The sequence below is a fragment of the Trichosurus vulpecula genome, chromosome 6 (genome assembly GCF_011100635.1).
Source record: "Trichosurus vulpecula isolate mTriVul1 chromosome 6, mTriVul1.pri, whole genome shotgun sequence".
NCBI classification, from domain to species: domain Eukaryota; kingdom Metazoa; phylum Chordata; class Mammalia; order Diprotodontia; family Phalangeridae; genus Trichosurus; species Trichosurus vulpecula.
In genome coordinates this window covers 242,330,349-242,346,160 of record NC_050578.1, presented here as the reverse complement: position 1 = coordinate 242,346,160, position 15,812 = coordinate 242,330,349, and the positions used below count along the sequence as shown (strand labels likewise).

The following is a 15,812-nucleotide window of genomic DNA, read 5'->3' as shown; positions in this document are numbered from 1 at the left end:
TTTTCTCTTCACCTGCTGAATTAGGATAAAATTCCTTAGACCGACATTCCATGCCCTCTGCATCCTGGCTTCAACCAATCTTTCCAGCTTTGGCTCACTTTACTTTCCCCTTATGTTTTAACCGAACTAGATGACTCCTCATCTCCTGAACATGTTCATCTATCATAGCTTTCCCATTTCTGTGTCTTATCCACAGTATTTGCCTAGAATGCCTTTCCTCTGTCCACCTCTGATTCTTGAAATTCCTTTAGGTCTTAGCTCAAATCTCCTCAGTGACATTTTCCTTGATCCCACCCATCAACAGAAAGAAGTGATTTCTGGTTCACATGAAATCACAGCATTTTATAATCCTCTTAAAAACCTATGAGAAACAGAATCTTGTAGTGGACAGAGAGCCAGCCTCAGAGTCAAGAAGTTACAGGTTCACATCCTGCCTTTGACATATATAAGCAGTGTGACTCTGGAAATAATCACTTAACCTCTCAGTGCCCCAGAAAATTCTCTGAGCCTATACATTGGAGTTGCCCATGTGCTTTGGTGGGGGGAGCTTTCTCACTGGAAAATTCCCTATGAAATAATTAACATTGTGAAATTCAATAGGAATAGAGTCTTATACTTGGGAGCAAAACAAAAATAAATTTCACAAATACAAGATGGGGGAGGCATGAATAGTTGGAAGATTTTTTTCCTTTGAAAAAGATTTGGAAATTGTAGTAGATTGAAAGCTCGAAATGAGTTAGCAAGATTTAAAAAAAGTGATCTTGGGCTACATTAACAGAAAGCCAGCTTCCAAGAATCAGATGAGAATCCCACTGCACTCCCCTTAGACCTCATCTAGAGCATGGTGGTCAATCCTGGGCATCATAGTTTAAGAAAGACATTAATAAATTGTAGAGTGTCTCAAGGAAGGCAAACAGAATGGACCTTGAGTTTATGTCATACAAAAATCAGTTGAAGGAAGTAGGCATGTTTACCTTATAAAAGAGAAGACCCAGGATACATTATAGCCACCTTCAAGTATTTGAAGGGCCATCGTACTGAGAAAAGATCAGATTTGTTCTTTTTGGTCCCAGAGGGTAGGACAAAGAAGAATTTGTGGAAGCCCTACAAAGCCAAATACAGACTCGATGTCAGGAAAAACATCCCAACAATTAGGGCTGCCCCAGAGTGTATTGGGCTACCTTGAGTGGTAGTGAGTTCCCTGTCTTTGGAGGTCTTCAAGCAGAAGTTGGCTCACCACGTGGGGGATCTATTATGATGGAAATTCTTTTTGTTGAGCTGTTGGACTAAATGGCAGTTGAGTTGCCTTCTGTCACTCAGATGTTGTTTGTGTAATTGTGGGAGTCCCTGCACAAGCGAACAACAACAACAACAAAGCATATTCCAGTGGGTCTTATATTTATCCATATCCATATCCTTATTTCTGCCTATTAGGTAATGAAAACTTCTATGGCAAGGACAGATTCTTACTTATTCCCTTTTGTGTCTTCCTAAAATAGTTCATTGTCCATGGTAAATCCTAATATTTGTTCAATGAATGAATTGTCCTTTCACTAGATGAATGAGAAATACAGTAGAACCCATATTTCAATGTTTTTCTCTGTATATTTCATCTAGGAAATCAAACCAGGGCTATCCAAAATTTGGGTGCCTCTCCAGTTTGCTCTTTATTTTCTCATAAATGTGACAAGTCCAGCCAATCCAGCAACTTTCTACCCACCTTTTTCTATCCACCTGCCTTTACCTTTGCCAAAATGACGCTTCTCTCCAGTTGGTCCCATCTCTTTCCGGTACACCAGAACAGCATTCTCCTTTGGGTTTAGTAGCTAAATCTTCAAGCCCAAAGCTTTTCTCTGACTTAGCATCATAGACTTTAGAGTTGGAGGAGATCATAGAGGTCATACCGTCTACCTCCCCGCCCTCTGTCTCCCTCATTTTATAGCTGCTGCATGTGAAGTACAGACAAGTTAGGCAGCGTGCCTAAGGTCACGAGTGTAGTTAAGTCACAGCTGTGATTTGAAGCCAGGTCCTCAGATTCCAGAACCAGTGTACTCTGCCGTCTGGCCAAGCTTTGTCTGGTCCTAAAGGACTGATCTCCTCCTACATCTGTAGCATCTCTCTCTACCCACTTTGATGAGACTTCAATGGATCTGTGATCTTGTCGATGTGGGTACTCCCTTCAAGGGTGCAGATAACAACCTCTCTGTACCTTCTCCACCTTCTGTCGATGACCTCCAGCAGTCTTCCATCGGAAGGAGTGGGAGGAGGGGAGAGGGCAAAGCAGTCCCAGATCCCCTCCTATCATATCGTCGTGTGGGTAACAGTGGAGGGCACAGGCTGCCCAACAGTTTTCTTGCTATTTGAACAACCCATCTCATCGGCAGGTCATCTCTCCTTCCCCCTCATCCTCTTGCGTCCAATAGAGCCTTAATTTTTTTTAAAGTCTCTTCTTTTTTTTTCATTCTTTTCTAGCCTCAGCTGATTCCAGGCTTTGGCACTTTCTGACATTGTTATCACAATGTCTATTCTTTTATAATCATCCTCAATTTACTCACTTTAGTCTTCATTTTTCTGTTTTTTAAAAGCCTAAATTGGTCACTGAGTTCCCTTTGTATTCACATCAATCCCTTTCTATAGCTGGCCCTTTCCTTCTAAATCACAATTTATTCTTAAGTTTTTCCCATCTCCTGAGGTATCTTCTGTAGTGGAATTATATTTTTGATTAATCATTAATTATTTAATTAATTAAATTAATAATAAATTACATATTATATAATAAATTAAATTAATTATAATTAGTAATTAATTAATGAGAGCCTACCCATCCTGTCTCTGAACTTTGAAATCTGTTCCCCCTAGGGCAAAGTGGAAAGAGCCTTGGAAGACTGAGCTCAAATCCTGTCTCAGACACTTTTGAGGTTTCAGCCTCAGTTTCCTCATCAGCAAGATGGGAATAATAATAATGATAGCACCTTACCTCATAGAATTGTTGTGAGGATCAGATGAGATGATTTATGTCAAACACTTTGCAAACCTTAGAGCGCCATATATATGTTCACCATTATTATTTTTATTTTTATCCCACCTCGATGGAATTCGGGTAGAAACCGTCCCAGGATGTCTCTATCGTGCTATTATTCCTTAATGTTCAGTGTTCTACACACTATTTCACGGATGGATAAAATAGCTGCTTTTTGTAATTGAATCAAAATATCAAGATTTATTATTATTAATTATCATTCTTAGTTAAGGTAGTGAAGAGGAGTAGACAGAAAGCTGACTTTGAAGTCAGGAAGGCCTGGTGTCAAGTCTCCCCTCCAACACATACTAGTTGTGGGACCCTTGGTAAAAAACTAGACTAAGATTCAGGAAAGGTGCCAACTTGCATTGGTAGAGGGCATTTCCTCTCTAGGAAGCTCCCTATACCAGGAAAACCATAGGCTGGTACAGTCTCTTCTCTTTGTGATTCACCTGGCCCTGTTCCTGACTTTCTGGACTTCCAAACCATGCAGTTTTTACTGCTGGCTCATCCTGGAAATTCCCTCAGTGCCATGGAGGAGCCTACCACCCCTGTGGCCTGTTCTCCCAGAAATATTTATTTCACTGTGAGCCCTGCTCCCCTTCTCCCAGTGGTGAGTTCCTCCAGATCCTGCATTTTGTGGAAAGACTCAGGCCAGTCTGCCTGCATCCTCCTTCAGCCTGTCTCTGACTTTTCTGGGTTTCTGAACCCTGCCTCCTCACTGGGCATTCCTTCACTCCCACCTTCCATGAAAGCTCCTTATGTGTTATCTTCACCTACTAGAATACAAGTTCCTTGAAGGCAGAGATTTTCTTTGCTTGGCACTTAGCACAGTGCCTGGTACATAGTAGCTGCTTAATAAATGCTTCCTTCCTTCCTATCCTCTCTGCTGTTGTCTTTATCATCATCAAGGATCCATGCCAAGGTTGCATGGCTAGTTCACCCTTGATTATCTGTCCCAAATCATAACCTCTTAAGGTACCTGTCATTTTCTCTCTGATACCCAGGGTCTCCGTATTTCTTGTGCAGTTAAATGTTAGACCGTATGGCTTCTGAGGTCCCTTCCAACACTGAGATTCTTTGATTCTGTCGTTATAATCAGGTCAAAAATAGCAGTTCACCTCTTGACTTCCTCTACTTTTGAAGAATAATTGAGTCAAATCAAGAATTTATCAGCTGCTCTACTTTAAATAGAAAGAAAGCTCGCCATTCTACAGACAGTTGAAGCCTCCAATTACTACTCACTTCTTGCCTAAAGTGGGGGCACATCTGTAAAAGGGAGAGCTAATGATATATTTAACACATCAACTGTATATGGCTTGCATCTTTTGGAATAAAGATTATTGCTGAAAATGGCTTTAAAATGATCATCTCTGCAATACTCATAACTGGTTGGACTTCATCTAATAATTCAAGGGGAAATGGAATGCATTCAGCAGAATTTCCACTTAGAATTAAAAACAATAATGCAATGGAATGATGAGATGTTCAATTTATAATTACATGCTTTAAAAATAGATTTATAAAAGCATTTCTAGTTATAGGATGTTAGAGCTGGAAGGTATCTTAAATATCACTTAGTCTAACTCTCTTATTTTATAGGTAAGGAAATCAAGGGAAAATGACCTGTCCAAGGTCACATAACTCATTAGTGGCAAAGCAAGGACTACCACAGAGGCCTTCTAACGTGCAGCTCAATGTTCAATCCACTGCATGGTGCTGCCATCTTTTTCTTTGAAGAGGAAAAAAAGCCTGATCCTCACCACACTGTTGTTCCTGGTTACTAGGGCAGAGGGCTCATTTATGGCAGCGATCTTGGGACTGATAATATGGAAATGCCTGTAGCACGAAAAACTAAAAAGACCTTAATAAATGTCTTTTTATTTTAAGAAGCAATCTTATTAATTAATTTAAATGTCTTAAAATAAGCCCCTTTGACATTTCCAGGTAAGGAAACTCCATCTCCCAGGGCGGATTGGCACGCACGTTGAACCCTGGAGTCATACAGACACTTGCCTGTGGTTCCAAGAGGTACCGTGATTTACACAGGGTCACACTACCTGTGTGAGTCAGAGGCAGAGCTTGAATCCAGATCTTCCTGACTTCAAGGCCACCTCTTTATGCCCTACTCCAGTAGTTCTCAAACCACTGTGGTCTGGGCATCCCCACAGGTCCCTGAGATCATTTCAAGGGATATTCACAGTCAAAGCTCTTTTCATAAGAACAATATGATATTTTAATTTCTAATACAATAAATATCAAGAGACAGAACCCAGATAACAAAAGCTCTTGGGGGTGGAGGAGGTCCTCAGTAATTTTTAAGAATGTAAAGGAATCCTGAAACTAAAAAGTTTAAGAACCTTTGCGCCAAACCATGCTGACTTATTCAATGATCGAGAAACATTTATTAAGTGCTTACTGTGCACCAGACCAATATATATTGCAATACTTACCCTGGATTCTTCTGAGAGACTTCGTGCTTCTGCACTGACTGATCAAGCTTGCTTCCTTCCTATCCTCTCTCCTGTTGTCTTTATCATCATCATGCATGGCTAGTTCACCCTTGATTATCTGTCCCAAATCATAACCTCTTAAGGTACCTGTCATTTTTCCTTAGATAGCCAGGGTCTCCTTATTTTTTGTGCACCCCTTGAGATGATGGACTGGCCCAAGTTTTCCTGAAACTTGGCTTACATATCAATTAGTCATTCATTTAACAAGGGTTTAGTAAGCACTTCCTCTGTGTTAATGTGCCAAGTGCTGGGGGTACAAAGGTAGACAAAAACACAATCTGTACCCTCAGGGACCACACATTCTAATATGGAACATGACAAGCAAATAGCCCCACACTTTCATGTCTGGTCTGTGGTTCAGACGAGAACGTCTCTGGGTTTTTTTGTTCTGAAAACCTTAATGTTTCATCACCATCTCAGTTGTTTTTCTTCTAACGATTATGATTTCTCCTAAGCCTGTCTTTCCCATTTCATTTCAGCTTCTGGATGCATGTTCCCTGCGCTTCAGAATGATGTGCCCAGCCAAGACCATGTACACCCTGGATGGAAAGCCTTTGACATCTTGGAATGAAATCGAGAGGGACATGGTCATTTGCGTTTCAGCTGGAAACCATTTTGTAAGCCATAAAGGTACTCCATGGTCTTAAAATGATCAGGTTTCTGTCACCTCTTGGTAAACGCTCATTTTTTCTTACCCTACAGAATACAAAAGCTTTTAAAATCCCTCGATATTGAACATTTCAAATGTTTTCCTTCCCCTCTAATATAATCACACATTCTAGTCAATTAAATTTCACCATAACCTGGAATCTCACTCCTGTATGCTTTGCTATAGTGAAGGATTCTGGATAAGGCAGGTTACTTGTGGACTTCATCCAAGCAAGATTTCATTAAAGAAATATCAAAAGGTCTATTTGATAAACTAAGCCCATAAAAGACAATATTTTAGTGAGGTCCCACTGTACACTGTACCTCTGATGATTTAATATTGAATATTTTGTTAACCAAAAGTAGAACAACTTTTAGGCTTCTTTTTTTGGGGGGTGCTAAGTCGATTTCTAGCTTAGGACCATGAAGGGACCTTAGCAATCATGTAGTTTAGTCCCCTCAAAATGCAGGCTCAAAGGGTTTAAACAGCTAGCCCAAGATCCCAGAGGCAGCACATAGCTGAGCTAGGTTTAGAACCCGGGCCTCCAACTCCAGAGCCAGCATTTTTCCCCATGGTGCCAGGCCGTCACTGCTTTTAGTGCTGATGCTAAAATAAGATATGAAATAAGATATAAAAAATATCTTCTTTCATAAGCAATATAACCTGAAAATATTTTTTTCCTCTCTTACTGACCCTTCTTGTGGACTTCTAGTGTAAGGAGGTATGTTACTGTGAAAAGAGCATTAGATTTCAAGCCAGGAAGCCTGTGATTGAGTCCTGGGCTCCGACTCCAACTAAGTCTTCAACTGGTGGGCAAGTTATTTAATTTCTCTGAGCCTCAGTTTTCTCATCTGTAAAGTAGCAATAATAATATTTATACCATAGACTTCATAGAGTTGTAAAGAAAGTGCTTTGTAAAGTGTTAAATCATCATAGATATGCTAGTTATTCATTCCCCTATGAATTTAAAACTGCTTTCTGTAATTTATAATACAATAGCAAAAAAACACAAAGAAAATCAATTGGAAAAAATGTAAACAAAGTCTAGATTAGGAAAGGGCTTCAGAGGCCACCTATTCAAACCCCCTTATTCTACAGATGAGAAAGTTGCACCCCACAACGGTGAAGTGGTTTGTCCTTAGGTCACACAGGGAGTGATGGTCAGAGGTCCTCTGACTCCAGTACCAGTGTTCCTTTCCACTGTACTAGGAATTTGGGTTGATTGTATATCATTATGAGAAAAATTAACTGGATATAATGATAGCCCCTCTTTAACAGTAAAAACGCTAGTCATTTTCCTTTAAAACACTTTAATCATCGATATGTATTCACCACATACATAGTGGAAGTTTTCAAAACTATAGTAATTAATGACGATGATTATGATGATGATGATGATGATGATGATGATGACAATGATAAGCCACAGGAGTGAAAAAGGATTTGTAATACAGAGTGGGGAAAGTTAGGTCAGGGAGGCTCCCTCTTCTGACCCTTATGGAACTCTGAGCCCAAGATACCACCTCATCCTCTGCTCTCTCCTATCGTTAACCAGCTACTCATTGCTGTTCACCACGTGGCTACAATGATTCTCTACTTACATCTTAATTCATAAGTATTCATGGAGTACCATCATTCAGGACACAGTTTAGTCAGAGACCCAGAAAACGCAGAAGGTCATTAGAGAAGAGAGGTATGGGATCTTCCAGAGTAACCTGACTCTAGGGCCTCCACACCCCAAGGTTGTGAGCCATGCTCATGCGACATCTCTACCCTTATTATCTGGCTGATGTAGGAAGTCACCAAAATAAGAGGATATCCAGGTCAGAGAGAGATACAGACTGCCTTCCCAGCAGTAGACATACAGGGAATTACATAAAATAAGGAATGCAAATGTTGTCTTCATTATCATTTATCCACTTGGTAGACACACAGCCCCAGAGAAAGGTGATATTGGCAGGCAGCTTCATTTTGCATCCATGGTGATATCACTGTGAATTATCATTACTGAAAATTGAGACTTCCATCCCTTTGGAAGTTGCTTCCTGGGAGTATCTACCCTCAATGTTTGTTAATTCTCTAGATTCACATGAGGGCACAGAATAAATTCTTAGTGGGATGTGGTACAATGTGGGTCCTGACATGGTGACTTTGTGGCCTGGAGGAATGAATGGATTTCCTCCCAGAGAGTGACAGATGCACTAGGGAAATCTATCTGATGTCAAAGACACTCATTTGATTTTACTTCAGAAGGTTATGATGGATGAGTTGGGTTTTTTTCTATTTATTTTATTTCTTTAAAAAATAATTGGCATGTTTCAAAAGGTACATTTCATGAGACTCCTAAGGCACTGAGGCACTTGGAGTATGCTATGCCTGGTTTTGGCTCCAATGCGCACTACATTTATGGGCATTGGGGGGGGGGCATTTAACTGCCAGGGAAGGCTTTCATTCCACACATGACTTTCCTATGACATACTGGCTAGACTGCAGTGGGGGAAATTTCTGTACTCCGACCTAACCTTTCTTTTTTTAGGCACCATAGTACGGTGGGCAAGTTGAGGGATGTAGAAATGAATAATGGAAAAGTCACTCATATTGCCTGAAAGTGGATCAGATTTTGCAAAAACAGCCATAGAGTGTTTGAATAACTTTCACCGCCAAATTCTTAGACACATCAAAATCAAAGCAGGTCGTAAACAACAGTGAAGGAATGAATGCCATTTGTCTATGCTATGATCTAGATGAGAACGCTCCCCACCAGCTGTTAGGATCGGTCTCTTTTTTCTATCTGGAACCTTTCCTAGACCTCTGCAATTTTTTTGAGTTTCATTTCTGCCCAGCCTAGAAACACCTGGCAATCTGCCTCGAGTTCTCCTTCCCCCTCACTGCAGTGTTTCTGGATTTAACAGTAACACATACCTGAGATGTTAAAAAAGAAGGGAAGGCATATGTGATGAGATAGCCAGGGGCTGAGCAAACCAACCTCTGAGTTTCTCATCATGCCGAGGTCCAAAAAGTGACTCTCTGTAAATGTGATGATGTGTTTTCGAAAATTCTCTTTGCAGATATAAAGCGACCGGTGGCTATGCGAGCAAGCTATGCCCGTGTCAGAAGACTGAAGGGCCCTCTTGCCACAGATATTGTTGCATCTGCCACAGAGAGGCCACCATCTAAGGTAGGTTTCTGTTCCATTACTTTGTCACTGAATTGCCATGCTCTGGGCTTGGTTTCATTATGGTACTTGATGTGTACGCATCGACATACCTGTTATGAGATAAAGATTCCAAATTGACCATAATTTCATACAGCCTGTGTTAGAAGTTATTACCTTACGCGTTTTACATAGAGCGACATTTGATGCCTCAAATCTTTTCCTGGAAATTCAATAAAACTAGACTAAGTAATGCCAGTAAAATTACTATATTAAGGCTATTTTTTCCAGGAAAAAATGGCAGCCACTAGTTAATACCAAAAGTTAATTCATCCTATTCAGTGGAAAAATGTGAATTTTTGTAAAGCTTAGTGAGTGCATAAAACTCATGACTTGTAGTCAGAATGGAGTATAACTATCATGTCAACAGTCAATTCTGTTGTCAAAGTCTATTTTCCTACCCCATACCCATTTCCTCCCCATGCTTCTTACCACCTGGGTAACTTGGAGTGGTGTACTTTAACATGCTTATCTGTAAAGAAGAAGGGAGGATTCTAAAATCCTTTCCAACCTAGTTAGGCCCTAAGTAGCCAACTGCTCCTCCAAGACTTCACTGCCTAGTTTTCTTGAGGATCCAGATTTAACCGAGTGGAAATGAAGGTGTTTCTGGTCGGTGAATGCCACATAAACCCATCTTTCCTTTCATTGCTGTTTCTCCCACCCCACCTGAGTCATAGTCTGCTTAGATATATGCTGGAACTAGATCGTAAGGCTGGTGGGAGCTAGTCGTTAAATTTTCAGTGTGTGGATGTTACTGATCAGGCTTGATTTTTGTTTTGTTGATTGGCTAGACTTAAGGAAATCCATTCGCTAGCCCCTCTTAATTGTAATGACTTCCCTCGCTTAATTATTTCCTATTAATTCTGAATATAGTTTGTGTCTTTCCAGTTAGATTGTGAGCTCTCTGAGGGGAGGGAATGCCTTTGCCTCTTTTTATATTCCCACTGCTTAACAAAGTGCCTGGCACCTCCCAGGCACTTAAGTATCTATGAATGAAAGTCTGAGAAAATATTAATGCAGATTAAACTTTAAAATGTGTCCTGCATACTCCCTCTCCCTCAGAGAGCCCACTGTTAAACATTTACCTATAGGCTGCTCCTTGTAGCAGAAGCTCTCTTATCACCCAAGGAAGACACTTCAGCGTCCTCCCAAGAGCTGTGAAAAAGGGTCATGGCTAACAGATGAATCAGAGTTCAGATTGAGAAGCACACCTGACCTCAAATATGGAAAAATGAGCAAAATGAAGCATATCGAGGAAAAACTTTCAAAGGGGGACGGGGCAGGGACATTGCCAGCTTTTCCATCCCAATTACAAACCTGAAGTAAAAGAACTTCATTAATTTTTTTTCCTACAACATAACAGTAGCTCTCCCACCTTCAACCCCTTTTTAAAAAAAGGCAATAGGACCCTAAGGCAAAACACTGACGAATTAGTTTTTGGCTTCTGTCCATAGAGGAGAATTTCTTAGCAAATGCTCTTCTTTCTTTCCTCCTCTCCTTTGGAAGCACCTCATGGCCTTGCCTGAAAATAAATTGCAACCTAGCTAAGTGTGTACAGAATAGCTCAGCCAGGCCCATACCTCAATCCGCCACATTAATGTGCTGCGGGAAGCTGTAGATCATTTCTCCTGAAGGGGGCTCATGGTAATCACTGCAAATGGCATGGTATTTACTCCCAGATCTGCAAATCAGCAGGGCTATATGAATAAATTCCAACTGCCAGGACCTGCTCTGGAAAAAAAAATCACATTTAGGTGAAAATATACAAAACATCCCCATTAGCAGTGCTTTGCCCTTCCATGGACCTCTTTGGGTTGAGATTTCAAAGCTTCCTGGGTGTTTATTAAAGAAGTTTTGCGACTCCAATGGGAGATTGATTTTTAGCATTATCTCCATTTTTAGGGATGAGGTTGAAGCTGGTGGGGCTAAGTAGCTTCTTCTGCCAGCCAGCTTGTCCTATAGGGTCACTATGTGAGCAGCTCATTCTATAGGGTCATTTCATTGGGGTTTCCACATTTTCATGAAAACATTTTAAAAAATTTCTGTATGTGAAAAAAATACCTTACCATGCTGCCACCAAGGAAAAGCTGATTGTCTATGAAAATGGTCTAATTTCACCCTGGATCAAATGTGCAAATTTCTATGAACATCTGAGCTGTTACATGTGAATCCTCCTGAAGCGAAAATTGGTAATATCACACACAGCGATACAAGGCATCCAGAGACATAAGGCAAAAGTCCTAACTGAACTTTTCTATTACTAGTAAATGGGATTTCAGATGCAATATAACAGTCATCAACACATCACATTTTGTTGGTGAGGTAGAGTTACTCACTTCACAGACTCAAAGCTTGCCCAGTGTAGCACCATAGTTCAGAGCCACTTGTAAGTTAGCAAAAAAAAAAATCAGTTCCTGCTCCTTTTTTATTTATTGATGGTCCTCTTTGGTTGACTTTCTGGGTCACCCAGTAGCAGTAACTAGATTTTCAGCCAGTGCCAGAAGGCAAGATGATTTTAGCCCTGTTCAGCCATCCTAGATTTTTAATAAATCTAGTAATTTCCTTTGGGGATATATTTATCACATTTGAATCCGTTCCAGATATGTGCCCATGTCAGATTTCAATATTTTTGTATCAACTGGAAGCCATTTTATTTATTAAAATAGACTGCTTCTATCCCAAGGCCATTTCAGAGAAATTTATAGCCTGCCATTTACAAATACTAGTAAGGTGTTGCAGATGCAAATCAGCCCAGCAGCATCTGTAGGATACTGTCCCCAGAGGAACCCTATTTTATTGCCTACCTTGAGCCCCTGTTGCCTGATCCCATGTGGGGACACACAGTTGCCACAAGAATGTGGTCATTCCCAAAGGAGAACCTCTTGGCATGCCTACAGTCAAATCCCAACAGCTTAGCTGGAGCCAGCATTTTTAGACTGCCTGACAAGGTATGTAAATGAGAAATATTTCATCTCTACACCTGTTTCAGTTTCAAAAGTTGATGAATGGAGAATGTTATCCCAAAGTGCAAAGGAAAATTTGTGGCTTCAAGGGTTACTGTCAAGGTTGGTATTGAGATAAAAATTTGACACACCATTTTTTGTATGTGTTCAAAAGGCCCATAAATACTTTCTGTGGCTTTTTAAATAACAGATTCAGGTCTCTTCTTCTGCAGAGAAAACAAAATTCACTTAGAAATCAATGCCAGCAGCCAGCCTAGCCTTTCTGAGCTAACCAATAATAATGGTCTGCTTGCAACTGCTCATTGAGAGAAATTGGATTTCCCTGAGACAGCAAATTTCTTTAGTATAATTTGGCTGGGAGTGATCAGTAAGGGTAACGAGTCCACATTGTTCTAGGTTATGAAAGAAATCAGATGCAAAGTTACTTCTTAATGGGGAGTTTTGGCAGGTTGCCATGGTGATTATCAATTTTTCTTTGTGAAAATTTCAGACAAATAGACCAGACTCAATCCTGTCTCTGTACACAGCTCCTTGTTTTAAAGACTGGTAAGTAGAAAGAGCTCTATTTTCTATGAACTCGAATTTGACATAAAAGGGAATCATTTACAGCAGGATGCTTTGCGTTAGGCAGCCACAAGGCAACGTCAACCAAGACCACTTAGTGGGGGGCTCTTGTGGGTGAAGCCATTGTTGACAAATGCTTTTTGATGAGTGTTTTGTGCTAGCAATGACTTTTTCTAATCTTAGGAGCTGCTAATATGAAACCACTACCAATGAGCTATCTGCCTACACCATTCATGGGAATACAGAGCCACAAAGAGAAAATTGGTGCCCATACATACCCATGAGGCATCCTGTTGAACAGAAACAAGCTATTTATAAACCCAATCAAGATGTCAGGGGCATCATTGTGGTGCAGCACCCATATTTCTATACTTAAAAATCCATGGTTTTAATGGTTCAAGTATTTCTTGCATATGGCAACCAACCTCTCCTTGACGTAGTAGACAACTAGGAGTGAAGTGGATAGAGCATCAGGCCTGGAGTCAGGAAGATGTGATTCCAAATCTGGCCTCATAAACTTACTAGCTGTGTGATCCTGGGCAAAGCTGTCTGCCTCAGTTTCCCCATCTGTAAATTAGGAATAATAATAGCACCTACCTTCTAAGGCTGGTTAAGGAAAAAATGGGTTAATATTTATTTAAAAAACCTTTGCAAACCTTAAAGTCTTATATAAACGCTAGTGATGATGATGATGACAATGATGATGTTCATGACTTCCTATGGCAAGAGCTTCTGATGATAACCATCTATGAATTTAGCTAGGCTGATTGTCAGAAAACAGGCATGTGGTTAATGACAGGGTCTTAACTCAAAGTCTTCTCAGTCTGGTAGGACCTTCACTATCATTTGACCCCCTGGTCTAGCCTTCCAGAACCCAGGGTCAGCTACACACCCCTGAGGCATCTAGAATATTCTTTTCGCATGGAAGAAAATAAAATGTTTAGTCAACAACTTCCAGGTTGCCCTTGAAAGATTGCAAAATCGTGGCGCAATGAGTATAGCACCAGCCCTAGAGTCAGGAGGACCTGAGTTCAAGGCCCTGGAGTCAGGAGGACCTGAGTTCAAATCCAGCCTCAGACACTTGACACATGTACTAGCTGTGTGACCTTGGGCAAGTCACTTAACCCCAACTGCCCTGCCAAAAAAACAACAACAAAATAAGAAAGATTGCAAAATTATCATTTCTATTTGTGAGCTGGTACACACATTGCATACATGTTTCAGATAAATGTTTCAGAATCACAGCTTGACTGGGCTGGATCATATAGAACCCCCTTTTGGCTTCCTAGCTATGCCACTGGAGAGGAGAGAAGATGAGGAAGAAGAAAAATCCTCCTGAAGATCAGAGGGCTTCAAAGTGTTTGCCAATGCTCACCATCTGCTTCCCCCCTCCCACCACCACCATATGTATCTCTCTTACTCCCTTCTCCCTTCTTCTCCCTCTTCATTGTTGCACCATCCATTAACTTTTTATACCTCTGTAGTTTTATTTATTTATTTCCTTTGGTTTTTCCCCCTTGCCCCTCCACTCTAAATATCTTTCAACACTCTTTATAAACAATTAGGCCACTTGAGTAATTTTAGATTCACCCTTGGATTCCTCTAACTTATTACCTAGTCTAGAGAATGAACTCCATGCTACATATGACTCACCAACCAAAGAGCCAGTAAGCTTTACTAAGTCTTTATTTCCAGAATGTGGGGGAATTGGTTCTTTATTATGAAAGGAACTCTTTTAAAATTTTTTTTTGAATTTAGCATTTTATTCTTCTTGAGTTACATATAGAAACAATTTTTACCATTCATTTTTTAAAAACTTTTGAGTTCCAAATTCTTTCCCTTCCTTCATCCCCACGACCTTCATTGAGAAGGCAAGCAATTTGATATAGGTTATACATGTGTAGTCATGCAAAATATTTCTATATTATTCATGTTTCAAAAGAAAACATAGACCAAAAAAAGACTCAAGAAAAATAAATACAAAATAAAAATAAAGAAAGTTTGTTTTTAAAAAGCATGCTTCAATCTCTATTCAGATGTTCTTTCTCTGAGGATGGATAGCATTTTTCATAATAAGTCCTTCAGAGTTGTCTTGGATCATTGTATTGCTGAGAAAAGCTAAGTCATTCACAGCTGATCATCTTACAATATTACTGTTACTTTGTACACAGTACATGTCACTTTACATCAGTTTGTGTAAGTCCAGGTTTTCTGAGAGCAGCCTGGTCATCATTTGTTATGGCACAACAGTATTACATTATAATCACATATCACAATCTGTTCTGCCATGCTCCAAGTCATAGGCATGTGCCATCAATCTCCAATTCTCTGCCACCAGAAAAGAGCTGCTACAAATATTTTTTGTGCATATAGGTCCTTTAATTTTTTTTAATCTCTTTTGGGATACAGACCTAGTGGCGGTATTGCTAGGTCAAAGGATATGCATGGTTTTATAGCCCCTTGAACATAGTTCCAAATTGCTCTACAGAATGGTTGAATCAGTTCACAACTCTACCAACAATGCATTAATGTCTCATTTTTTCCCACATCTCCTCCAATGTTTGTCATTTTCCTTTTCTGTCCTACTAGCCAATCTAATAGGTATGAGGTAATACCTCAGAATTGTTTTAATTTGCATTTCTTTAATCAATAGTGAGTTAGAATATTTTTCTTATGGCTATAAATATATTTGATTGCTTCTTCTGAAAACTGTTCATTTATTATGATCATTTATCAGTTGGGGAATGGCTCTTATTTTCATAAATTTGACTCAGTTCTCTACATGTTTAAGAAATGAGGCCTTTATCAGAGAAACTTGCTTCAGATTTTTTTCACAGTTACAGTTACTGCTAACTAAATTTCCCCATTCTATTCCCCCCTACCCATTTAT

General features: G+C 40.0%; 1 protein-coding gene across 1 annotated transcript in view; it reads left to right on the top strand.

The window, feature by feature from the left end:
* Window positions 1-15,812, top strand: part of DCDC1 (doublecortin domain containing 1) — a 494,261-nt gene that overhangs the window by 402,133 nt on the left and 76,316 nt on the right. The window contains 2 exon segments of the mRNA XM_036765123.1: window positions 6,012-6,162; window positions 9,250-9,359. Coding sequence (XP_036621018.1) covers window positions 6,012-6,162; window positions 9,250-9,359 — 261 coding nt within the window.